The sequence below is a fragment of the Pteropus vampyrus genome, unplaced genomic scaffold (genome assembly GCF_000151845.1).
Source record: "Pteropus vampyrus isolate Shadow unplaced genomic scaffold, Pvam_2.0 Scaffold143, whole genome shotgun sequence".
NCBI lineage: Eukaryota > Metazoa > Chordata > Mammalia > Chiroptera > Pteropodidae > Pteropus > Pteropus vampyrus.
In genome coordinates, this window is record NW_011888924.1 from 2,240,859 (window position 1) to 2,265,438 (window position 24,580).

The following is a 24,580-nucleotide window of genomic DNA, read 5'->3' on the forward strand; positions in this document are numbered from 1 at the left end:
GAAGTAGACTTTTTACATTGGCAGGATTCCAGCTTCAAGCTTCCCTTCACGATTTGAACTGACAGTGTCTCTTCTGCCACATTGCACTGGTCAGAGCAAGTCAAGGCCAGTCTAGATTGAAGGGGAGGGCAAACAGCCTCCCCGTCTTGGGCGAGAGGAACGGCATATGCCGGTACAGTGAGGAAGGAAGTGATGGCGGCCACATTTGCAGATTATCTACCATAGTCTCCCTGGTGATGCAGCTCTCGATTTATTGGTCTTCTCTTTTTAATCTAAATGGCATTATATGGCATAGAAACACAGGGCAGGCAGGACCTAGTCCCATGGCCCTGAACATCAGATCATTTATCAGCAATTCTGGAAAGGCTCTGCTCTCTGCCCCGAACTGTAAGATTGGACGTATTACTCAAAGTCTTCGCCGACTGCCTTTGGAAGTGCAATGATGACTTACACTAGGGAGCGCTCGCTACGGGCCAGACCCTGTGCCTATGCCTTTTCCATGTGTCGTGTTATTAAATCGTCATCATCTTCCCAGACCAATGCATATAATATCAGCAGCAGTTTCTGGGTTGGTTTAGGTGATTAAAGTACAGCATAGCAAAGCTGGTACCAAAGATTCAGAAATGCTGCCCACTCTCAAGGTTGCCGACCTGTATTCCCTTGGGAAACTTATTATGTATTTTCTTTTCCTTCTGCCCCGCTCCTTCTAGAATTTCTTCTGTCAATTTTGTATTTCAGTAATTATGTATTTGTCCCAATCTGGTCCCTTTCTACCATCTTCCCAGGCTCACTATCTTCTTGCAATTGATGCAAATGAGGAAGAATCCTGGAGGAAGGCCAGGGGACAGAGGTCATCTAAGTAGAGTTGAGTCTGTTCTCTGAGTGGGAGAAAGTTATCTGCAACACGCACACACAGACCACACCTGCCACACACAAAGCTGATGCCCTCCCATCCCCCTCAGGACAAAGAAATCAGGCCAAGGGAGAGCATCATGTAATACCTGGGTCTGTACCGTGCCCATACTGTGCATTCAGTAAACACGTGCTTAGGATAATGAGCATCATAATATTACTTGATGCAGGAATAGCAGTAAACCCAGAGCCAGTGCAACCCTGAAAAATCCTACTGAGGTAGCATATGGGATTTTTAATATTACTCTTGTGTATTTTTCAGCTTTGTTGATATATAATTTACATACCATAGAGCTCACCCATTTAAAGTGTACAAGTCTGGTTTTTAGCAGATTTATAGAGTTGTGAGCCAATCGCCATAAATCTAATTTTGGAACATTTTTATCACCCCCGAAAGAAACTGTTCCCAGCAGTCGTGCCCCATGTCATTCCCCCTCCCTCAGCCTTAGACCACTGATGTCTTTCTCCGTAGATATTTGCCTATTCTAGGTATTTCATATAAATGGACTTACACAGTATGGCTGATGGTGACTTGCTTCTTTCACTTAGTTTCACTTACTTACTTCATTTATTTCATATAAATGGGTGGTCGAACTTTTAAGTTACCATTTCTTTGATATATTTTTTCCAGGATCCCAAGCACTTCAAGTCAGAGAAGACAGGACGGGGACAGTTAAGGGAAGGCTGGAGAGATAGTCATCAGCCCATCATGTGTTCCTACAAGCTGGTGACCGTGAAGTTCGAGGTCTGGGGGCTTCAGACCAGAGTGGAACAATTTGTACACAAGGTTAGTGAACAGACAGCAGTTCCTGAGCTGTGGACCAAACAACTTTCTTTATTGTCAGCTGGAGTACATGGTATACAACAGATCAGTGCTGAACCCACATGAGATAACTACCTCTAGAAAACCCTGTTTTCATGAAAATGCATTTTATATACGGGTTTAATTTTCTTGCACTAATAGATGCTTTACACTTCATCTCTTATTCTGTGACCTCCATGTCTATTGAGTGAGTATATTCAAGAAGTTAGCCTTTCAAAACATACTCCCCCATTTGGCATCTAGTTCCAAGCATGGATACTTATACTTGGTACTTGAGTACTTGCATTCCAGGCAGAGGCACTGTGTGTGTACAGCCCCTAAGGATAATTCTCACTCAAAAGATCCTTCGAATGTAGACCCCTAAGGTAGAGGACGCACGAAGAGACAGAACAAGAAATCCCAGTATTCCCATTAGATAATGGTGCACTTCAGCCTTTCTGCTCTTAAAATCATTCTGTTACCAAAGAATTATTTACCGCCTCAGAACAAAGGTTTCAATTGTGTACCCACTTTGACCAAACATGTTAATTTTGTAGCATGAATTCACTGGGTAATGACTTAAGGATTTCTACCATGATTCCTGTCCTCATGGAAAAAAATGGGAAACTCAGTGTCAAGCATTGCCCTTTGTAACTCCTCCTATTTCCATAAAAATAAATACTACCCAGTTGTCTCTGCATTCCAGATAGGCTGGATATCTGTTTATTTTTCCGCTTAAAAACCGATAAAAAATAGCTTTCTGAAATTCTTTTGGGAGCACTGGAATTTAACCTTAATGCTCCGAGCTTTTTGTTACTTAGATGGATTTGTCTACGGGGAGCAATTGATAACAAAATCGGGGGGCAATTGATAATAAAATGTGCAAATCTTGAATTTAAGCCCAAGGAATAGACTGAACTTGGGCTCATGATGATAGTAGGCTCTGGAACAGATGTGGGACAGAAGCGGGCCAGTCTTCTGCTGAGTTCTTAAACTCCTTCTGCCCAACCAGAGCAGGGCGCCAAGCGAGACACATAGAAATCAAGTTCTGGGACCGGCTGTGTCCCAGTTATTAAGCAGGAAGACAGGACCCCTCAGGTCAATGTTTTCCAGCTTCAGCTCTGTGTCTACCTTAAGCTGTACCTTTCTTGACTTCCTACAGTATCTTCCCTCCACTTTTTTTTTTTAACCCAAAATGATCTCTTACTAAGGCCACAACCATAGTGCACTTTATCATCTCTCCCTCTCACAAAGCACATTTAGATTGTCACAGGGCTCACTGTGTTTCTTTTCTCTAAGATGACTTCGGCTAGTTTTGAGAATCTTTTTCTTTAAAATACCTGTAGGGATTAGGCTCTGGTGATAGGCATTCCCATTGCCCATTTCCACATATAACGAAGTGTTATCAACACCCCCAAAAAACACCTGCTCTGGCACGCGAGTCGCTAATGAGTATCTGAGGCTAGCATTTGCTTGGGTTTAAAGTGCCAGAGATGCCTTTCTCTGAACACCTTGGTTTTTTAAGAATCACAGTTAAGGGGGGAAAATGTTCGAAAGCGAGCCATTAATTAGCACATTATTGAATTCTTGTTTCCAGAAGACAGCTGTGTTGTGCTTAATGTAATGGAGGATATTTACTGATGCCTCGATGCTGTTCTTTTGATTTCCACGAATTTGACACACTCAGCACTCAAGTATGGATGGCTTCATGTTGTCTCTAATTTTCATTACATATTTCCTCCTTAAGCCTCACTAGATATCCAGAGTCTTGGAATAATAAACACTTCATTATAAATGCTTCCCTTGTTTCTGCAAATTCACCAGATTAAGATCCTTCATTTATAGAAACATGCTTGAACCTTCCACGAGAGGTTTTTGACAATTGCTGGATTTGTTTGGCAGGAAGACGAGAATGTTGGAGGGAGTGTGTGAGTATCCAAGAAACGTAAAAAAAAGGCATATTTATGGAGGACAAAAAAAGAATACCATGAAATAAAAAGCATGTGAACAGTGTTACACACACAAAAACTATGTATATGATTTTTCTTAGTCTACGATTGCCATTATGTGTCACCATCAGAAACAATTTCATTCATTTTTGCCTCCAGTCGTCAGTCTTATCATTCCCATTAAGTTCTGTTCTAGTTTGGGTCTCTTATGTCATCTCTTTCAATAATACTTAACTAAACTTGCTTTATTTTCTTCCTTTTATTATATGAAAGTCAAGCCTGGAAAGATACTTACTTGCCTTATGTCTCGCACCTTCAATTATGAAAAATATTTAACCAATAGTTAGGAGGTTTCATCAGAGAAGAAAGAATATTAAGTGCTCTTTGCTTAAAAGTGACTTGCTGACTAGAAAAGTTCTTGATTTCTATCATTTATCATTATTCTCCCCGGCACTGGTTAAACCCACCTTTCTACAAATGAAATGTAGGACCTGTTTTAGGTAAAGATAAATGGAGAGAAAAGTCTCAAAGTGATTAGCCTAGAGATTCATTCCAGTCATTTCTGTGTGACTGCCAAGTCGTCATCATTGGCTTCTACACACCTCCAGCCTGAGTTTCAGATGAGATGGAGATTAATTTGCAGCAAGCATTTACACGCCGTGGAAAGGGCTGAGGGTGAGCAAGTACAATACCAGTGTGTGTCAGCCTATAATTGTTATCACATGTGGACAGAGGGGTACAGAAATTTGTAATCGTCAAGATTCTTAGAATTGGGAAAGGTCTATTTTCCACATAGTTTTAATAAACATGATATTATTCAACCCCCTTTTTTCACTTTTTTAGGTGGTCCGAGATATTCTGCTGATTGGACACAGACAGGCTTTCGCATGGGTTGATGAGTGGTATGGTAAGTCGACTTCCCTGAAATGACTTGTAGAACAACTTCCTAACATGTTGAGTCCATCTGGCTTCAAATGCCACCTAGAAAGACTACAATAAAGGCAGGGCTACTGCTTCCTGTGTTGGAAATGGCACTGTTCGCGGAACATAAAGGAGAAAAATGTAATGATAGAAGCTTGGTCTAACATAACTACAATGCTTAGTTATTGACTAAGTAGGACCTCAGTATGTTTGATGCTTGCATACTTGATATACAGGAATCCATAATTCTCTGTTGGATGGGTTTCAAACTCATCCTAATTTATAGCAGATTTCAAGATCAAAGCTGCCTGAAGCATCATATCAAGTGAAAGCTGTCCTTTGATTCAGAGATCACTTAAAACACTCCTTTACCAAAAACATAAGGATTCTGCAAGAATTCAAGGGCAGAGGCATGGATACCCCCTTAATCCTGAGACTATTGTTCTGGCGTTTTAAGTTTTTTTTATTTTACATGATTTGGAAGAGTTAAACAAGTTCTTCACATTGCCAGTAAATAAAAACAAGGTCGCTTCATCCACCCTTCCCAAATCCATGTTTTATCCACGTGAATCCTCTACATTCCCAGGATCAGTCATCAGAGGCTAGTGCCCTTCACTATAAATAGAAACAAACACACCCAGGCGGTGACTTGGGTTAGATCTGCTTATCCAGTGAAATGCTCTTCTCCTTGGCCTTTTCCGAAGTCACGCTGAATTTGTTTTCAGTGTAACCGGGATTGTATTTTAGTGCTTTTCTGTCATTGTTCCACCAATTCCCTTGTTGTTCTGAGCAGAAAGTATCAAATTCAAACTGAAAAGATACATTGGACCGAATGGGCAAAGACAGTGATGGTTATTAATTTTGGCTATTTCTGAGCCACGTTAAAGAAAAAAATGGTTCTGTAGGGCTTTTTATTTTTTTTTTTTTTTGCAATTTTCCCAGATCTGCATGGTTGAAGAGCAAATGCGTCTCCCTGGGTTTGTCCAAAGGCAGACTCTGGAAGATCGTCACTGTTATCACACACTCTCAGGATGCCACTCACGTGGCAAGTGCGCCGGCTCTCACCACGAGGCTGTGATGCCCCCTAACACTCGTCTATTTGTAGTTGTCTTTTATGAGGCAGGCGGAGGGAAAGTCTCCAGTGATTACTTCTCCTGATCATTAAACCAGTCTTCCTGGTTGTTGTTTTTTTCTGGGGAGCTTTTCTCCCCTAAAATGGTTAAGAGCTACTACTCTGTCCCAACTTGGACTCCTCCAAGCTCATGGTTTCCTTACCACCGACACGAAGGAATATCACAAGGATATTCAAAGAATAATAGGCTCAAACTGATGAGAAGTTTGGCAAGTGAACAGGGACCTGAAGGGCCAAAATTCTGCCACTTTGAAGACCAAGAAGGCAGGGCACTTTAGTAGATTCCTCTCTCGTGCCAGAAGGCCAGAGAGGGCTTTTTAGAATGTGTAGCATCAAACAGAGTAGCCAGGGCCTCATGAAGGGGACAAAACACTGCAAGCCTATTAATCAGGAATAAAGGGTTTGAGTAGAGACAGGATACAGAAAGAGAAAAAAATCGAGGGAAGGCACCTCGTAAGTGAACTGCAGAGGTACAGAGGATGAAGGCCCACTCTTTATCTCATCCAAGCCTGGGATAAGGAAAGACTTAAAGACTTTCAGTCCAAAAAAAATAAAAAGGTCAGACTATTACAGAGGCCCTAAGCTAGAATAACGCATCAAAGGAAACTGTCGGTCTCCAGTGCTGGGGTCCTTTTAGAGAACAGCTACCTATTTACTTTAGATGGGTTAGGTGAAGACAGAAATAACTCAAGGAATCTATTGACAAAAAAAGCCTTTTCTGTATCTGAGTGCAGAAAAACAGCATGTGGTTTAGTGGATGTAGATCATCAGGGCGCCTTGTACTCCCCGGAGAAGGTCTCCACTCCCACTATATACACAATCCTAGCCCCAACCAAAACAAGCAGCCTTTTCACTCAGCAAGGGGTCTGAGAACCACCACATCCATTTCATGTAAATTACTGCTGGCATCGTCGCCCAGCTGAGCTGCTTGCCAGGAAAACAGTGGCTCCTTCATTACACAGATGCAGACACTCAAATCAAATGAATGGAAATAGCCCTGCTCACGAGTGTCTTCTCAGCCCCTCATTCGAGATAATGTTGAGGACGGTGGGCCTTTCAGGTAGATGGATGTGTCACTGGTACCGAAGCCAGCCGTCTGCCAGGATAGCCCTTCAGTTTTGGGTTCCTGAAGCTGCTTGTTTTTTCTTTGGCCTACACAGGCTCAGTGAGGCTCTCGTTAGTAAATACAGCAAAAGTCCAAAGTTAAAAAAACACACACACACACACACAAAACTCTTGCCTATAGCTTATTGCCTGGTTCTCAGAGTGAATTTCCTGGGCCAGCAAGCAACATTAGCATCCTCTGGTTATTTGTTAGAAATTCAGATCTTCAGGCCCCACCCCAAAACTACCAAATCAGATACTCTGGGCCTGGGGTATAGGCCAGCAGTCCATGTTTTTTAACAAGCCTTCCAGATGATTCCGATGCTCGCTGAAGTTTGAGAACATTTAGCGTAGAGCATGGACTATAAACCAGGTTAGATTGCAAGGAAGGACAGTTTGATTCAGTACAAATAGGTTAGACTAAAGAATAGTAGATGTCTAGATGTCTTCAGGGCCAACTGCCAAACTCCAATACTTTTGGAGAATTAGAAGAAGGTGCCCCTTCTAGGCAGATTTAGCAGGTGCTTTTGGCTTGGGACTAAATTTTAGCCCCATTTGCCTCCTGGGCTGTGTGCATATAGTAGGGTACAAAATGCACACACTCCCTTATGCAATGGCAGCCCTAAATGTCTTTCTCCCTAATTAGACTCACCACTTCCAGCGCTTAATTAAGAGTCCAGGGGGAAAAAAGACATTGTAGATGATGACGATCTTTTGCCCAAAGATTTTAAATTTGTATCTTTTCTAAGTTTCAGCATTTTGCTGTCACATAACTATTTCCCTAAACAGATGTCATTCTGTTCGTGTTCATGGTAAAGTATAACCATTTCCACTGCTGGAGGAGCTGAGTTTGTCTTTCAAAGCCTTGATTGGTCTTTATCCATGAGCCTTGGGTCTCTCCTGCGTGACTGGAACACTAATCAGAGAAGCAGCAACAACACATTTCGGAAGATGGGGGGAGAGGGTATGGGGATAAAAATAGACAGCCCAGCTTCACAGAAGCATAGTTTTGCTTCACAATCTGACAGTATTTTGAGAGATGAGCACAGGATTACCAGAGGAAGGCTGTGGTTGGGTGGAACCTCATGAATGTCTTTGAAACCCTGACCCTTCAAAAAAACTATGGGAAGGGGATGTTCTGCCTGGTCTAGATGAAACTACCTCATGAAAATGACTTAGAAATCATCCTGGAATCCCTAGAGCAGGACTACCAGTGGGTGAAGCAAGCTTAAGGTGGAGAAAGAGGCCTGCTTAGGGACGAGCATTAGCTGGTTGAGTTCACGAAGGCAGCATTTTCTGATGGCCTCAGGTTTCTTGAAATTTGAATGTGAGGGTTATGGCTCTTATGCTTATGTTCATTTCTCTGGAGAGAGAATCCCTAACTTTCCATCAGATTTTCAAAGCAATCTGTGACCCACCCCCACTCCACTTCTCCAAGTTAAGAAGTATAAGGGGTGAAAATCACAAGCATAGGTTATGATTCTGGATCTTAGTGGTCTGAATTACATGGAAATGGTATGCTCCGAGCCTTGAGGATTTGCCACCTTTCACTACAGAAAAGTATAACCACCCTAAGCTATTTGTAATGAGTATGGATTGAATTTATAATCATTTTTAATGATTAAAAAAGGTACTTCCGAAAGGATAGCCACCATTTTGATGGAGCCAAAGGAGTATCAAATCTAATTCATGATTGCCAGAGCCTCCCCTTGACCCCAACACAGCCACTTGTTCAAGACTTCCATTTTGACTAAGAATGAGAAAAAAAATGACTTCTATTTAGGCTGAGGACCCTAGAAGTGGAGAAAAATGTTTATAGAAGGCAATAAAACATAATGTGCCATTGGACAGGTTATTGAATTAGAGTTGCAAGACTTTTTAAGAATTTTTAGCTGCTACAACTATGCAATGCAATGTAGGAAAATTCTTGCAAACATTTTGTCCCTTAGCATTTGTAGTTTCTCTGTACATTCAACTGAGTTCTATCCTAAAGGCCTTTAAAATATATGATCTTGCCTCCACTTCCTGAGAAATCAACTTGCCTTCTTTAAAATGATTTAAAGAAAATTGCCACCATAAACAAAGTTGAAAGACTAGGAGAAGATACTTGTAGCCAACAGAGGATTAATACCTGTAATATATAAAGAGGTCCTATAACTCAAAAATCCAACAACTCAATAGAAAAAGGTAAAGTATATGAATAGGTAAACAGTAGAAGAAACGCAAATGTCCAGTAACCTCACTACTAATCATAAGAGACGTAATGAAAACGGCAGGAAGATATATCTGCTCATCTGACATCAGAAATTTAAGAGAATGACAATATTCAGTTTTGGATAGGTGGAAGAACAAATTGGTAGTTTTTATAAAAATAATAAGTACAAATAACCTATGACCCGGCAATTCCATTCTTAAGGAATAATACACGTGTAGTGTTGTTGATAAAAGCTAAAAATTAATCTCAGGGTAAATGTCCATTAACAGGAATATGGCCAATTAGGTTATGATAGTCCCATATTCTGAATATGTGTGAAACAGTTAAAAAGAATAAGGTAGTTCTTATGTGTTGGTATGGAAATATGTACATTTTCCATTAATGAGAAAAGCAAGCCAGAACGATATATACAGGATGTATATAGTATAGTTTGATTCCGTAGTGTAAAAGTAAATGAGACTGTGTGTGTGTAGTAACATACATGTGACTTCATGGGGAAACTCTGGCAGGCTGTGCCTCAAACTCTTAAGAGTGGTTATGTCCAGAAGGAACAGGCTTATAGGGGAGGTTAAAAGGAGGTAAACTCTTTTCTCTATGTCATCCAATACGCCTTAAATTATTTCTATGGAATATAATCCATACCTTACTTGAGTGGTTCAATAAATTAATAATTAAAACCCAGATTTAATTTTTTAAATATAGAAAACGCTGGCAGTGGACCAGGGCTCATGAAGTTGAGATGTATCTTGCTCCTTAATGAGAACCTTTAGTTCCTGGTTTAGGAGATTGAAAAGATTCCTCACTTAACAAAGCCGCTCGTCCAGAGCTGCCCTGTCAACAACGCTGGACTAATGGTGGAGGAGGAGGGTCCAGTCTCAGCCCGGTCACCGGGCAGAAGAGAAGGTGCTACTCTGGCTCCGTTCAGTGTGACCTCCACATGCTGGGACAGGAGACTGAGATTTGCTCCGCTCTCGCCTGAAGGAGGGTGAGAAAGAGAAGGAAAGAAATGGCCTAGCAAGATGGTGAAGAAAGGCAATCTATTCCAGTGAGGTGCGATGAGGAGGGCGTTTGTACGCCCACCTTACTTCCCAGTGCTGCTTCCAATCAGTCTTTGGCAGAGATGTTAGGATGTGCCTCTCTTTGAAGAAATACCGCATTAGTTCCCAAATTCTCAAATCAGGCAGTTAGCTATTGTTACCTGTTTATAACACCTTTATTTAAGAAACCTTATTTAAGAAAAGTAGATTGTACCCATTAAAATCTATAAATTAAGGGGTGATTATCCGTTTACTTGCAAAATAATTGACATAGGATTCCATTAATTAAGAAGAGTTTCTGATACACATAAACTCGTTTGCTGAAAACAAAGAGAACTGAACCTAAATTGTTAGAAGTCACTGATCATTGAAAATTAATCAGTAATGAAGGTGAGTTTTCTTCGAAAGGACAGTCTGTCATTGGGCACATGACTGAATGTAACTAAAAAAATTGATTCGTATCTAGATTCTGGGGTCATAGACTTTGGAGATGCAGGACGTCATGTATTTTACCATATAACTGAACAGGAATGTTTTCTCTTGATTAGGCTTTCCATAAATTACCAACAAATATTGAAAATGTTTTCATCACTTCTGTAAGCACATAGGGTATGTGGGGATAGTTCAGGATTTAGGCAAACATATTTTCTTTCCACATCGGCAGGGACAAAATTATCATCATCTTTTAGAGACCCACTTTACTAGAAATGTTCATTCTTATGCGATCGAATTGGGAGATTTGTTTTTCTTTTAGATGAAATTTTCTGAAATTTTATTTCTTAACTCTTAATTTAAAACAGCCACATGGAATCATGTTTCTAGAATGGGCAGAAATTCTAGAAAAGTGTGTCTCCTCCTTACCAATTCCAGATCGAAGGTGTCCATTTTCGAATGACCCCAGATAATATTTTTAAATAATGTTCTATTTTTCTTATGCAAATAGTGCATATTCCATGTAAAAAATGTGGAGAAAATAAATAAGCAAAAAGAAGAAAATGAAAATTACCCATAATTCCAACCTCTCAAAACAATCACTGCTAACATTTTGAAATATATACTTTCAAGTCATTTTAAAATGTATATAATGCTTTTCCAACAAAAATGATTTAAGATGTATAATTTTTCTACCTCTTATTTTTAATAATATGCCAAGGACATTTCTCTATAGTGTTAAATATTTTCTACATCATTTTTAATGGTTGCATAGTACTATCAATCCCCTGGGTGGTTTTCAGTTTTTCACTATTATGAATAAGGCAGTATCTTTGAGTATCTTTATTATTAAATCCTTCTTCACATCCATAAAATTGATATGTCCTTGAAAGTACATAATGAGACAGCATAAGCCCTCTCTTAACATTGAGCTAATTAAAGATAAAAAATGATTTTTGTTGAGATTCACTAGAACAAAGAAACCAAAATGTCTTTGTTTTTGTTTTCCAAATTATTGTCACGCCAGTGAGGGGGAGGAAAGAAAAGATCTCTTGAACACATGTATAGAGAAATTTCTTTAAATGTTAAACTTTTAGCTTAACATGACCTCGGTATTTATTCCAGGTGTATTTGTTTTTTAAAATTTTGATAACCAGCCATTGAAATTAAAGTGGTTGTATTGAAAGAATGTGTTATTATTGTTAACTGAAGTACATTTGTTTAATTACAAAGCAGCATCTCTTTATTGCTTCCAGTTACCTCGATTTTTCTAAAAGAAAAAGCATGCTCTTTGCTTGGCCAGACTTCTGCTTAACGTTCTTGATACTTACATTGCTATGGACAGCATCCTTGATTGACAGCTTTGGGGTGTGGGGGTTGTGGGGGAGGTCATTAGCTAAATAACTTAGCCCAGGTCTGGATTTAGAGCCGCCCTCCATCTTGGCCCCAGACCACACTGAATTAAATCATAAACTTCTGGCAAGTCTGCCCTTTGGAAATGAAGAGAATCTCACATGACACACATGGATTGATATAAAAAGGCACCAAGCCACATGATGCAGAAAATACCTAAGGAAAAATTCCAGCTGTGAATACCCGCCACGATAATTAGTGATCAGGGTGGTCAGTTATCTAGTTGCTCAACACACCTTTATTGTAAACAGGTGTGAAGTTAAATTCTGCCACAAGAGCAGCAGAAGAATGCCCATCTGGGAAAATTGTTGGTAAAACAAAGTAAAATGTTCAAGAAGTAGGGTGGGCATAAGGAATAAAACAACAGAAGAATTTAAAGTGAGTCTAATTGTTATTTTTATGTATTTCACATACTGACGGTGAATGGGTTCCTTAAGCTTTTTTTAAGTGGAGAAAGACAGGTTTCCCACCCTCAACACTGTAACATTTTGGATGAGATGATTCTTTGTTGGAGGGTGTGGGAGAGACCTGTGCATTGTAGCATGTTCCACAGCATCTCTCTGGCCTCTACTCATTAGACGCCGGTAACAACCGCATTGCAGTTGTGACAAACGAAAACGTCTCCAAAGTGTCCCCTGTTGGGATCCGCTGGATTTAACATCATTATCTTGAAATACTGAAAAACTGCAGACTTGGGTGAAAAACCATAATGTCATGTGCCATTTTATTTATAGATCAGCGTGGGTGGAATTAGTGTCAGCCATCTTCAAGCTGTTAGGCTAGACTTCAAGTTCAGTGTAGACCTGCACTCTCTGACACCCATATATGCCGTGCAAAAATATATCTGTATGTGAGCATTGCACCCAGTCTGACTTGTACCAGCGAGCATCCTTTCTCAGCCCTCTACGTCAAGTCTCCTACAATAGCAATGAAAGTGTTCTTTCTGTTGCCGAATGCACTGATTTAAAGAATCGATTCGGGAAGGTATATGGAAGGTAAGTATTAAACCAAACAAACCTGAGCCTGTCCTGGAAGGGATCTTCTAACTTCTGCTTTAGGAGATCCCAGCCTACGGCACTGCCACGTGCTAATACTCTCTACCCCTTTAGCTCACTTCACGAGAGTCACCCCTAAATAATTTCCACTCTTCTCTGTTCTAAGACTATTTTGACTTCACTTCCTTGTACTCATTCCCCTTTTGGCTGGTTTAGCTAACTTTATGATTTACTCCTCATAAAGTTAGTGAATCCCCTGCTTTTTAAACCTCTCTTTGGCTTCCGCTAAGCTACCATCTTTCCCTAAAGTCTCCCCATTGAAAGTTTGCATTTAATAACGGAAGTTGCCAACGTCTTGACCTTCTTTCAGATATGACAATGGATGATGTTCGGGAATACGAGAAAAACATGCATGAACAAACCAACATAAAAGTTTGCAATCAGCATTCCTCCACTGTGGATGACATAGAGAGCCATGCCCAAACAAGTGTATGTAGAATTTTTAAAACATGTTGCCCACCCTTTACCAAACGTACACGTAAACTGATCTTTGAAATACTGCGAACGCTCGGTTCTCAAACTTCCACGAAAAAAGTCTCATCGCCCAAAGGCTATTGCTGCAGAACCTGAGCTGGGTCTAAATCGGACAGTTGTCACCTCTTGCTTCTAGACGTTTTGATACTTTAAAGCCGCTTGACTTAGGGGTTGTTTCGGTCTTAAAACCAAGAACACGGAGAGTGGAAACAATTTCTGGTACCAGTAAACAGCCTGCACCACAAAAGAACAGAGGGGTAAAGAAGGATGTCACATGCAAACTAGAACATCGTGCCAATACCTTTTAAAAACATAGTTAACACTCAGTCATTCATTCAAGGGAGGGCTTCTGGCCCATCCGACATTTTAGGTTTCTTCATATTTGCTTTGAAATGCCTTCTATGGCCCTTTATAGCTCTTTTACCCAATTAGTTCCTTTTACTAAGTTAGTGTCGAGATGGGGCTGCGGTTGGTGCTCACACCTGGCTGCACAGCAAAGATATGGTGAGCTGGGACCACACCAGAGCTAGCCTGGGACCTAAGAAAAGGCCCAGAGAGCCCCAGGTTATTTAGGGGCATGTTGGAAATTGAGAGTTGACTGTATGGTGTACACCAGCATGGTTATATTTTAAATATGGTTATATCTCAGACATTCATGCTAATGAAAAGGAGAGACAGATGACAAGGAAATACGTAGTCACTAAGTCATTTGTATGCACCATTGGCCAGAGCCATGCATGATCTTTGGGTGCCAGCTTGAGCCCGCATGCCTGCTAGCTCATGCTCCAGAATAATACATATTAGATTATTTTTAAGAAATTGGTGACGTAGTCATAGAAAATTAAGAAACGGCTGTTGTCATTTGGAATCGTGAAGACATTTTGGGCTGCACTTTGGAAATTTTCAGTCAGGTTTTTAGAGCGTGTCTTTGGAATGCGCCCTGCAAGGCTCCCGTGCCGCTGTCAGATCACATGACTGCCCTGAGGTTGAAATGGCCCTAACTCTTCCTCCCTATTTTGCTCGCAGTGATGATCGGATTTACAGAAAACTGTTCCGACGAGACAGCCGAGGTGGTCCTCTCCGTGTACAGACCAGTTCCGATAGGACGGCCCCCTACCTCTCCCCCGTTCTAAAGTTAAAAATGCTCCTTAAGGAGACGGTCCTTGATTTTCATCCCTTTCAATTACCTTTTCTTATAGGAATGTTAGACGCCAGTTCCCCCGCAGCCGCTCTCTGAAAGCTGCTCTCTATAAGTATGAGCAGACAAAGGAAGCCACAGGAAGCGGGAGACCCCACATGTCCCAAAGATACAAAGCACAGTGCTTGTCTCATTCTGAGTTCTCATGGCTTTCAACTGAAGGCATTTTGTTTGGTCTTCCTTTCATTTTACTGTGATTATTAGTGTTAGAAGGTCAGTTTACCTGGTCAACGGTGATACCTAGAACTGTTCTCCCCTTGGGAAAGCCCGAGCATTCTCTGGCTGCCCCACACAGGGTTCCCATGACATCAGCATAAAGAGGTAGATGCCTATCTCCTCAGAAGTTACACAAAGTGCTTATTTTGAATGCTTACAACATTTCTCTTATTCTGTGGAATTCCATCAAATTGGAGACCATTTATTTTTCTATCGTCTTCTCTATATTATAATGAAAACTGGAGTCAAGAGGCTGCTGCCCATCACAAATAAAAACTGCACGGATGCTCAATAAAATTTAAATCATCTACCCGTGTAGGGACGAATTAGATTGAAGTGAAGCAAAATTAACATCCCTGAACATAGAAATGAGGACATAGTCTCTTTTTCAATGGAACAGTTTCTGAGCCTTCAAGGAAGGGAACTTCGAAGAGACTCTAGAACGGAGTGTAAATTCAAAATTCTGTACTTTGGTGGTTTCTGCTCCCTGCTGGATGTGTGGAGAAGAGCACTATGTTCAGCCCTTGTTTAAAAGTCTAATTTTTTTCCAAAGTGATATCCACTTATTATAACAGAAACATATTCCAATTCGCTGAAATTTTTCTGAGAGTCTCAATTTTATTTCGAAATACCCCTTTTTAAAAAACTCAATCTCACTTCTTAGCTGGTTTAATAGTCTCATTATTTTTTTTAAAGTGAGAAGTCTACAGGTACAATTTTTCTTGTTATATTCTGAATTTTGTATTACATCAACACAGCCGTAATTTTTTATTTCCTTGGTAAAAGAAAAAAAAAGTTTCCTTTCAGAATATTTTAATAATTGTTTCCAAGAAATCCTCTTAAGGATTTTGTTTTTTGAAAAATATTTCAGGTTTGCTCAAATGTTAACGATATGACCTAATATGTGTGCGTGTGTATATATACATAAAATCCCCTAATGATTACTACCATGTTATGAATATTCATTCCATAGTTAATATTTCCAAAGTGGTTGTGTTGTTTCATGCTAGTTTATGCAATATCATCTAGTGAAGATTCAACCACTAAGTTTAAGAATGAAAGATGAGTCTATGGGAATCTGAAACAGACATAGAAAATCCACGGGCAGCAGATAATCACCTTTCACCCAAGGACAAACTCTGAGGCCTTCAATCAGCACATTTTCTAATAAGCTCAGCTAACTGTTTTCTCTTTTAACAACAGATAAACGTGGCAAAGGATACCACGATAGTCAGACTGGAAGTCATTAATAACCGTAGCAATAGTTATCACAGGAGTAGTAATAGCAGTAATAGTGATAGAGTTCCTGAGGATGAGAGAAGAGATAGCAAACCATAAAAGGCAAATGGGCCCTGAGAAGGAAGTCATCACAGTACAGCAGCACAGTGATGCATTTCCCATACATTTTATCTAAAATGTTGTAAGTGTATGTCATACCTTAAATATATTAGGGAAAGATTTATATTTTAAAAGATTTTTTTTTTTTTTTACTTACTCAGTAAGAAAATTTCAGGTATTTGGAAAATTATATCATGTGACAATGCCTGTTAAATGAGGCATCGCTGAATTTATTTCTTGAATGACAAATAATGCTTTTTTCTTTTAAATAAAAATTTCACTCATTAAATTATCCTCTCCCTTTGTTCTCTATCCTTTTATGTTTCCTTGAGAAATGATTTGGGTTCTTTTGGTTTGGTTTGCTTTTTGGTTTGGGGATAATTAGCAGAGTTTGTTGTTGTCATCATCTTACTTATTTGTTAAGCTGAATTAATTAAAACGCAGCACCTAAACAATCTCAGGATGCATATACAGTCAGGAAACAAGTATCCTCTGAAATGCAAAAAATATATATGCTTATTGAATAAAAAAATAGCACGTGGAGAAATTCTGTTGTTTGCCGTTGACCCTATAAAGGTATACTTGTATTTTCGCGATCTAAAATAGACAATATGCATCATTTTGGGGTCATTGATTGTTTAATTACTTTCTCCTTATAGAAGAGATGGCCAGGTCTATTAATAGTTCCATATAACACACCATACCCACTTCTCTCTCTCTCTCTCTCTCTCTCTCTCTCTCTCTCACACGCACACACGTACACATACACACACACTGCTGTGGTTTGGTTCTGTACTCCCCCGATACATTCTTATTCAGAATACTTAAAATATGTGAGAAATCTTGGATGGATATTCATAAAGGAATATTTTTTCAGAGGTTTGCCTCCGTATAAAGAAAAAATTCAGGGTTTAGCATTTCAGTGATAATATGGGTTTATAATCTGGAGAGGACCCTTTATCATAGGGTTCCTATAGGGCCTTTAAAAACAGACATAGAGATTAATCCATTCGCATTTCTTCTAAATAACTGCTCTTTTTTTTTTTCTTCTTTGAAGACATGACAATGGATGAAGTCCGAGAATTTGAACGAGCCACTCAGGAAGCCACCAACAAGAAAATCGGCGTTTTCCCACCTGCGATTTCTATCTCGAGCATGCCCCTGCTGCCTTCCTCGGTCCGTAGCGCCCCTTCTAGTGCTCCGTCCACACCTCTGTCCACAGACGCACCGGAATTTCTGTCCCTTCCCAAAGATCGGCCCCGGAAAAAGTCTGCCCCAGAAACTCTCACGCTTCCAGACCCTGAGAAGAAAGCCACCCTGAATTTACCTGTCACACACTCTTCAGATAAGCCATGTCGGCCCAAATCAGAGTAAATTCTTATGAATATTTCATGGGGTTTTATATTTTTGTTTTCGGGTTTTGTGTTTTGGTGTTTTGTTTTGTTTTGTTTTGTTTTTAGAATCTTCTAATATAGAAAAAGACTGCTTTGTCACTCAAACATGTTCCTTTGATCTCTGAGCGTGCATGGGGTTAAGTAATTTCACATATAATATGATTCCCTAAGTATGCCACACAGCATCCCGTTAGACGTAAAATATAAGACTTGCAAAGGACAGAAGGAATCAATCTCCTTCTCCTGTAGCCACAGCTGGATGCCAGGGAGGAAGCCTGATTATTGGGCCTTTGATGAGGTTGGTATGGATTTCAAGCGTAAATAAATGAAATCTTTACTCCACTGTGTTTACAAGGTGTGGTAAAACAGTGAAGTCACTTTCCTCCCATCGAACCTGAAATTCTCAAAAACACTCTCAGGCATAATATACCTAATTGCTAAATTTTGAACTGCTCATCACCAATACTTGAATACCAATAGTTACTAAGATTCGTATTTTGGTTAGTCTGACTCAGGATTTGGGGCCTAATTAACACTTTAAATTTTTTGAAAATTTTAATTATCAACCTATAGAGGCTCCAAGTGCAATTAATGATAACTTATTTATACCTTTCACAGAATTTAATAAAGATTCCACTTGTTTCTGCCTTTTAATAACTTTCCCCTTTCTGCCCTCGTGGCCTCAGAAATCTTACGAATTTCATGGATGAATGTGACCTGAAATGACTGACTTTGGAAGGGTTAAGTTAGGAAACCAAGAGGCCCAGGTGAGGCACACATCTTTTTTCTCTACAGGTACCAACAAACCTTAATTGTCAGCTTCTATCATCCATTAACATTCTCAGAATTTGTAATTAATCAAGTAGAATTCATCGACTATCTGCCCAAGTTCAAGAGTAGAGTAAGCCAACTGGACTTTAACACTGTCAGAATGTCTGGTTTGGGAACCCTAAGAAGGAGAATTGTCTCCTGTCCCCCCTCCTGGTTTTGTTTTTCGTGACATCCAGACTTCGTGGAATGGATTGCCCATCACTGGACCTTAGAAAAGACTGTCATTCTCTTGCTGCTTACTTGAAATCCAAATATTGGGAATGTTGCAGAAGTCGAGTAAATACTGTCAGGTGGGAAGAGAGAATGAACAGAATTGTTGACTCCTATTTGTACAGTAAATGGAGGAGTGATAGAAGACGCCCCTCTAAATTTCTTTTCTGCAAGTAGTGGTAATGCAAGATCAGATTCAATGTTGACAGGAGGCGAGATCATTCACCAAAGTGGCAGAAAGAGAACTCTCCTCTAAAGAGAAAAATCTACCACCTTCGCATCTCACTGCCTTTAAACGCAGAAGGAAGGGCAAGCAGAATCTAGCATTCCCGTAGGTCCTCCAAGAGAGGAAGAGAACAAGGAAATTGGGCAATTCCAAGCCCCCAGCTAGCCTTCCTGACCTTAACCTCCAACCTCAGGAAAGGGACCTTCCCAAAACAGATTCCAAAGGAAACAACATAGACCAGGGAGTATATTCTCCTCTCTGTCACAGCCTCTCAGCCAGTGGACCCCGCCTGCTTCTTAGTGCTCAGCACTCTGCATAGTGTCTTTCAAGTTGACAAATTCTCCCAAGGTGCAGGTGCTGGCCCCATGAGCCCAGCACCAAGTGGAAGTTACACATCAGACTGTCAAGGTCATTTCTTTATCTACAGGTTGACATTTAGCTGGAAAAATAAATAAACCCAGAACTCAAGGGGAACCAGTTGCAAATAGCTGAGATCAACACTGCATCAGTTCCCTAAGAATGATAGCATTGTAATTGGACATCTTTGCATGGTATGGTAGCATGATTTTTGCTTGTGGGAAAACGTAATCTTTTATCAAACCCCTTGGACTTCCCAATGGCTCCCTCTCCACACAGTAGTACTTAACGAGAATTGTTTGGCTTTAGAAAGCAAAATTCCATTTTCGGAAGACAGTGATAGTGTACGTATTTGCCTACCGTGTATTTGCAAGCTGAAATCAGGACGGGGTGGGATCATTCTCAAATAGACCGATTCGTTTTGTGCAGGTTGTTCACACATCTGGCACCCAATTTTTCCTTTCATGCCATTGCTGTTTTCCCTTTTTGTAAAGTAGCTTCCGCTATCAAGGTCAACAATTCTATGCTTTCGAAAGCTAATTTCTAACTTCCTTCTGGGAGTTTTCTTTCATAGCCAGCACAATACCACAGACATCAATTACAAACTGCTGATGATAGTGTGATTTTCAGCCGTCAAATGTGTGTGCTCTTAAAATGCGTTCAGTTTTCTGTCTCCGTGTGGTTTGTGTGCATTTAATGAAAGGGGGGTGCTTCTATTCCTTTAGCTGCTTTAAATATTTAATCCAGTCACAAGCATATATAACTTCACTATTTTCTCTGTCTTGATTTTCAAATGTCATTTTACATTCTCCATACATGAATTTGTTTATTGTGGGATACAAGCCTGCGATGAATGTGTATATAGAACATTAATAATTCCTATAAGGATGGAAATTAAATGGCTGCATGACGGAAACTTAAAGGAAAAAAAAAGCAGAAACTTGAATTCATTAAGCATGTTTGGGGAAAAATAGAATCTTTAACTCAGTGCCTCTGTTTGCAATGTGGAAACCTTCAACTTTGTTCACCAAAATTGTATTATACCTGTATATATATATATATAAATATAGTATAGTGAATCAGACACCACTAGTTTGAAGTCTCTGGTCCATAGATTTCTTTAAATAGTCCACAGACTAACATATATGTGCACGCCATCTTCATCTCTGATGTTAGTGAAAACCATCAAAAGGACTGTAAATTTTATTTGGGTGGATTTCAAACACGAAATGCACACGTGCTTTTCGTTGGCTGCAGTACAGCACTGCTGCTTTGACTGTGCTTTCCCAACACAGGAAGGTCTTGGTGTTTTTTACCCCATAAACTTTGTCAGAAATTAACTCCGAAGACCATTTCATCATCTATAATAAAACAAAGCAAAGGAAAAGCTTAACAGCGAAGGAGGCCATGACATTTTTCAGTTACCTCTGTTATAACTGACAGGATGTGCATTCACAGGTAAATGGATTTTTAAACCCTTCTCATGGTTTTGCAGCTACGTAGGGGAGAAATGGTTTTAATTTATTTGGAAGTACTTATTAGCCATGTTTTTGGTTGTGAAAATAAACCTCTGAGTAGCGCAGTTGTGAACGTATAACACAGACGCTTAAAAAACACAACCCCCATCCCCCAAAAGTAATTATGTGGTTTTCTTTAAAGACACTGTAATACAGTTAGTGGCCTAAGAAAAGAGATTCTGACACATATTGAAAAATAATTTTTCTGCGAAAATGTCAAGGCTAATATATTTGTGTGTATTTTTAAATTCTCCTTTAGCATTTCTTCGTGGCTCAGAGACAAGGTCACTGGCTGGTTTAAGTCAATAAGAATTTTTCTTTTCAGAAGGGCCAGAGTATAACTTACTCTAAATATAATGTGTACTCAGATAATCCAATAGATAAGAATTGTCTTAAATATTTTTAGTCCCTTTCTAATCAATCATCTGACTCAATAGGCTAGTTGACAATCTGCCATCTGAGCCGTAATTCTTGAAATTTAAAAAAAATCTGTCCAGTGACTGTAACTGGTCATGGATACACTTTTTTTTAAAAAAAAAAAAAGTACACAATTCTTGCTGAAACTGAAGTGCTGCTCAGGGTTGGCATTCAGAGGCAACACGTACTGGGTTCATCTGTGTCCTACCTTCAAAACAGTCTGTTTGCATTTGAAATGTTGGTGTTTAAGCTTTTTAGGAGTCGTGCAATAAGAGAATGTGAATATGTTGAGAACTTTTCAGATGCCGTTATTAATTGTAATTTCGTTGTTAACAAATGCTTTAGGATAAGTCTCGATGTTTTTGCTTAAAATTGAAAGCATGTCTGTTGAATTGCGAGTCTCCTTTCCTGTAATCACCAAGGAGAGATTCTCTGAGTTGATGTAATACTTCTGTCACTCTTATGTAGCTTCAAGTGTAATTTTTAGTGTTTACATTTCGAGCTGGGATCTTCATTAGTTAAATTAGTCAATATACCACTGCCACTGCTGAAGGACCAAGTTTTGGAATGCACAGTGTTATAGATGACAAGCAAAGCAAACAAAAAGTTGATCCTCACACATGCCATCATTCGGTGTCATTTTATGGCTTTTTTGTGTTTCTTTCCCAGTTATTTATTATTGTTAATAACTTCCTTTTTCTTACATTCTGTTGTAAATAAAGTACAAAGCAATCTTCTTTCCAAGTGTAGCTTCCTCTCTTTCTCTCTCTCTCAGCTCCTCTCTCTTTTCTCAAGGGAATCTTGGCAATAGCGAACTTGTGGGTTGATGGAAAAGAAGCTATCAAAGAATAAAAAAATAAGCCAGCGGCCAGTACTTAGACCCAGTTCTAGAGGGCTTGTAGGCAAGGAAGCCTGACCTGCTAATAGTCCTGGTGCCAACTAGGGCCAGAACCTCTGGGATGAAAAGCCTGGTGCCGGCTCTAACTATCCAGCCAGAAAATACCCAAGGTGAATCTGTAACCCAGTGGGATATACACATAGACTCATCTATCCACCTAACAGGTGCCCAGTTCCCTATCATCAAATGTGAGGCTACGGTCTGAGTAAGAACCAAGAAAAATCACCCCAAGGGAATCTGTAGGAACACCGCCCCAGTGGGACACCAGATCCCCTTCCATTACAGGGCGGCCAGGCCAACATGAACCGTAATCACTCTGATATGGTTTCTCCACTTCGAGTAGCTCCTGTTGTTCACAAAAGGATCCTCTGGGGATGAGTAGAGTGAGGACAAATTCTGCCTGGCCCTTGTTCAATAGTTTTCCTGGAGTTTAAACAGCAACACCTCTCACTATGCTCTCCTCTTCCATCCTGAAAGGAATGTCAACATCCACATCACGTGCATTTATCTCTGATTGTATCACGCTACAGCTTTGTAGAACAGTGCCCCATAACTAGGCTTTCGACACTGAAAATTTTCTCAGAATCGTGTAACACTAATCCGATTAACTAAGACGTGTTTGCTTTTGTAGTTCCAACTTCACCATTGCCACCCCCACCCTGCCTTTTAATTCTCTCTTCAAAACACACAAACTTCCCACACACAGTTGCTGGCTGACTTTGAGCCAGGAAATTTGGGGAACAGCAGTCTGGCTGTTTATTCCCGGGGCCGAACTATAGTTGAATGCCTGGTGTTAAATATATAGATGTTCGTAACACCCCCAGTTTCTCAGTACTGCTTTTAATCATGGTATTCTCTCATTTGAGTGTTTCTCTTAGACTTCTGAACATTTGCTTTAAAAAAAAAAAAAAATCCTGTTAACTTCGATACATTCCACTTGAGCCTTTGTGCCTCCATCTTCCAACTGCACCTTGGCCCCCCAAGTTCAGAACAAATCCTGTGTCTTTTCTCCAAGCCCTGTCCTGAAATAGTCCTATATGAAAATGTTACTCTCAGACCTGCAGCTTTGATAGCCTTGGAACAACAGTCCACCTGTGTGTACGTGTACATTCATGTGTGTGAGCATGAAAGTGTGTTTAACTTCGTGTGGTGGATTCAGGCAAGCCATTTTCAAGTCTGTTATATTGACTTTCTCTGCTTAATTATTAGCCCTCTAGTAACCCTACTCCCATAAATTCTCCCCTTTCTATAGCATGCAATCTAGTACGATTTCCCATTCAAGTCCAAACATTTAACTACTTCTACTCCCAGGAAAATTGGAAACAGCCTGGTACTTTGCCTTAATGTTCTCGCTCTGGTCGCAGCATTGAGGACTTGAGCCAACATGTATCCGAAGAAACTGGATATTGGCCTCAGGTCCTCAGGAATCAGACCGTTCAGTGCAGCAACATCACTGAGCTGAATTAAAGACCTGGAATTTTTCATCTACCGTATGATCCAGCAATCCCTCTACTAGGATTTACCCCAAAGTCTTGAAAACATATCCGAAAAGATATTCGCACACCGATCTTCATAGCAGCATTATTCATGGTGGCCAGGACATGGAAGCCACCGAAATGTCCTACAGAAGATGATTGGATAAGAAGCTGCGGTACATATATACAATGGAATATTATTCAGCCATAAGAAGAGATGAAATACTGCCATTTGCAACAACATGGATGGCCCTCGAGATGATCATGTAAGTGAAATAAGCCAGACAGAAAAAACTGAAAACCACATGGTATCATTTATATATAGGATATAAACCTAAAAGCAACAAACAGGACAAACAGAGATTCATGGACATGGACAATAGACTAGTGGTTACCAGAGGGGAGCGGGGAGGTAGACAGAATAACGGGGGTGAAATATGTGGTGACAGAAAGAAATCTAACTATGGACAGTGAACATACAATACAATGTGTGTGTGTGTACATATATATATGCCTTACTGTTGAACTGTACACCTGAAATTTACTTGATTTTGTTAACCAATGTCACCATAATAAAAAAATGAAAGGAAGAAAGAAAAGAAAGAAAGAAAGAAAGAAAGAAAGAAAGAAAGAAAGAAAGAAAGAAGGAAGGAAGGAAGGAAGGAAGGAAGGAAGGAAGGAAGGAAGAAAAGAAAGAAAGAAAGAAAAAGACGAGAGAGAGATAAAGAAAGAAAAGAAAGAGGGAGGGAAGGAAGGAAGGAAGGAAGGAAGGAAGAAACAAGATAAAGATCTGGAATTTAGAGGATAATTATGGTTAACTGAAAGTTCTAATGACGTGCACTGAAGTCAGACACGAGACGGGATCGTTCCTTCCTCTCCTTTAAAGCACAGAAAGGAGATTTGGCCACTCTGTCACCTGAGGATGTTTGAGGGAAGCCAAATTGGGGCCTTTGTGATTTTTTAAAAATCTTATTCCAAAATAACTTTCCTGCTCTCAAGGAATCTTACATGCAAGATGCTGGCAGTTTTCCGCTTATTAGCAACCCTCGAGAATCAT

At 39.9% G+C, this 24,580-nt stretch overlaps 1 protein-coding gene across 3 annotated transcripts in view; it reads left to right on the plus strand.

The window, feature by feature from the left end:
* The window catches only part of PITPNC1 (phosphatidylinositol transfer protein, cytoplasmic 1), a 230,374-nt gene extending 208,487 nt beyond the window's left edge, over window positions 1-21,887 (plus strand). For 2 of the 3 annotated variants that reach the window (XM_023535666.1, XM_011368508.2), the window contains 3 exons: window positions 1,544-1,699; window positions 4,507-4,570; window positions 17,256-21,887. In XM_023535666.1, the coding sequence (XP_023391434.1) occupies window positions 1,544-1,699; window positions 4,507-4,570; window positions 17,256-17,572 (537 nt within the window). In that variant the 3' untranslated portion in view covers window positions 17,573-21,887. Of the gene's footprint in view, window positions 1-1,543; window positions 1,700-4,506; window positions 4,571-13,282; window positions 13,402-17,255 lie in introns of all 3 variants that reach the window. The other variant, XM_011368509.2, reaches the window with a different exon arrangement.
* The last annotated feature ends 2,693 nt before the right edge of the window (window positions 21,888-24,580 follow it).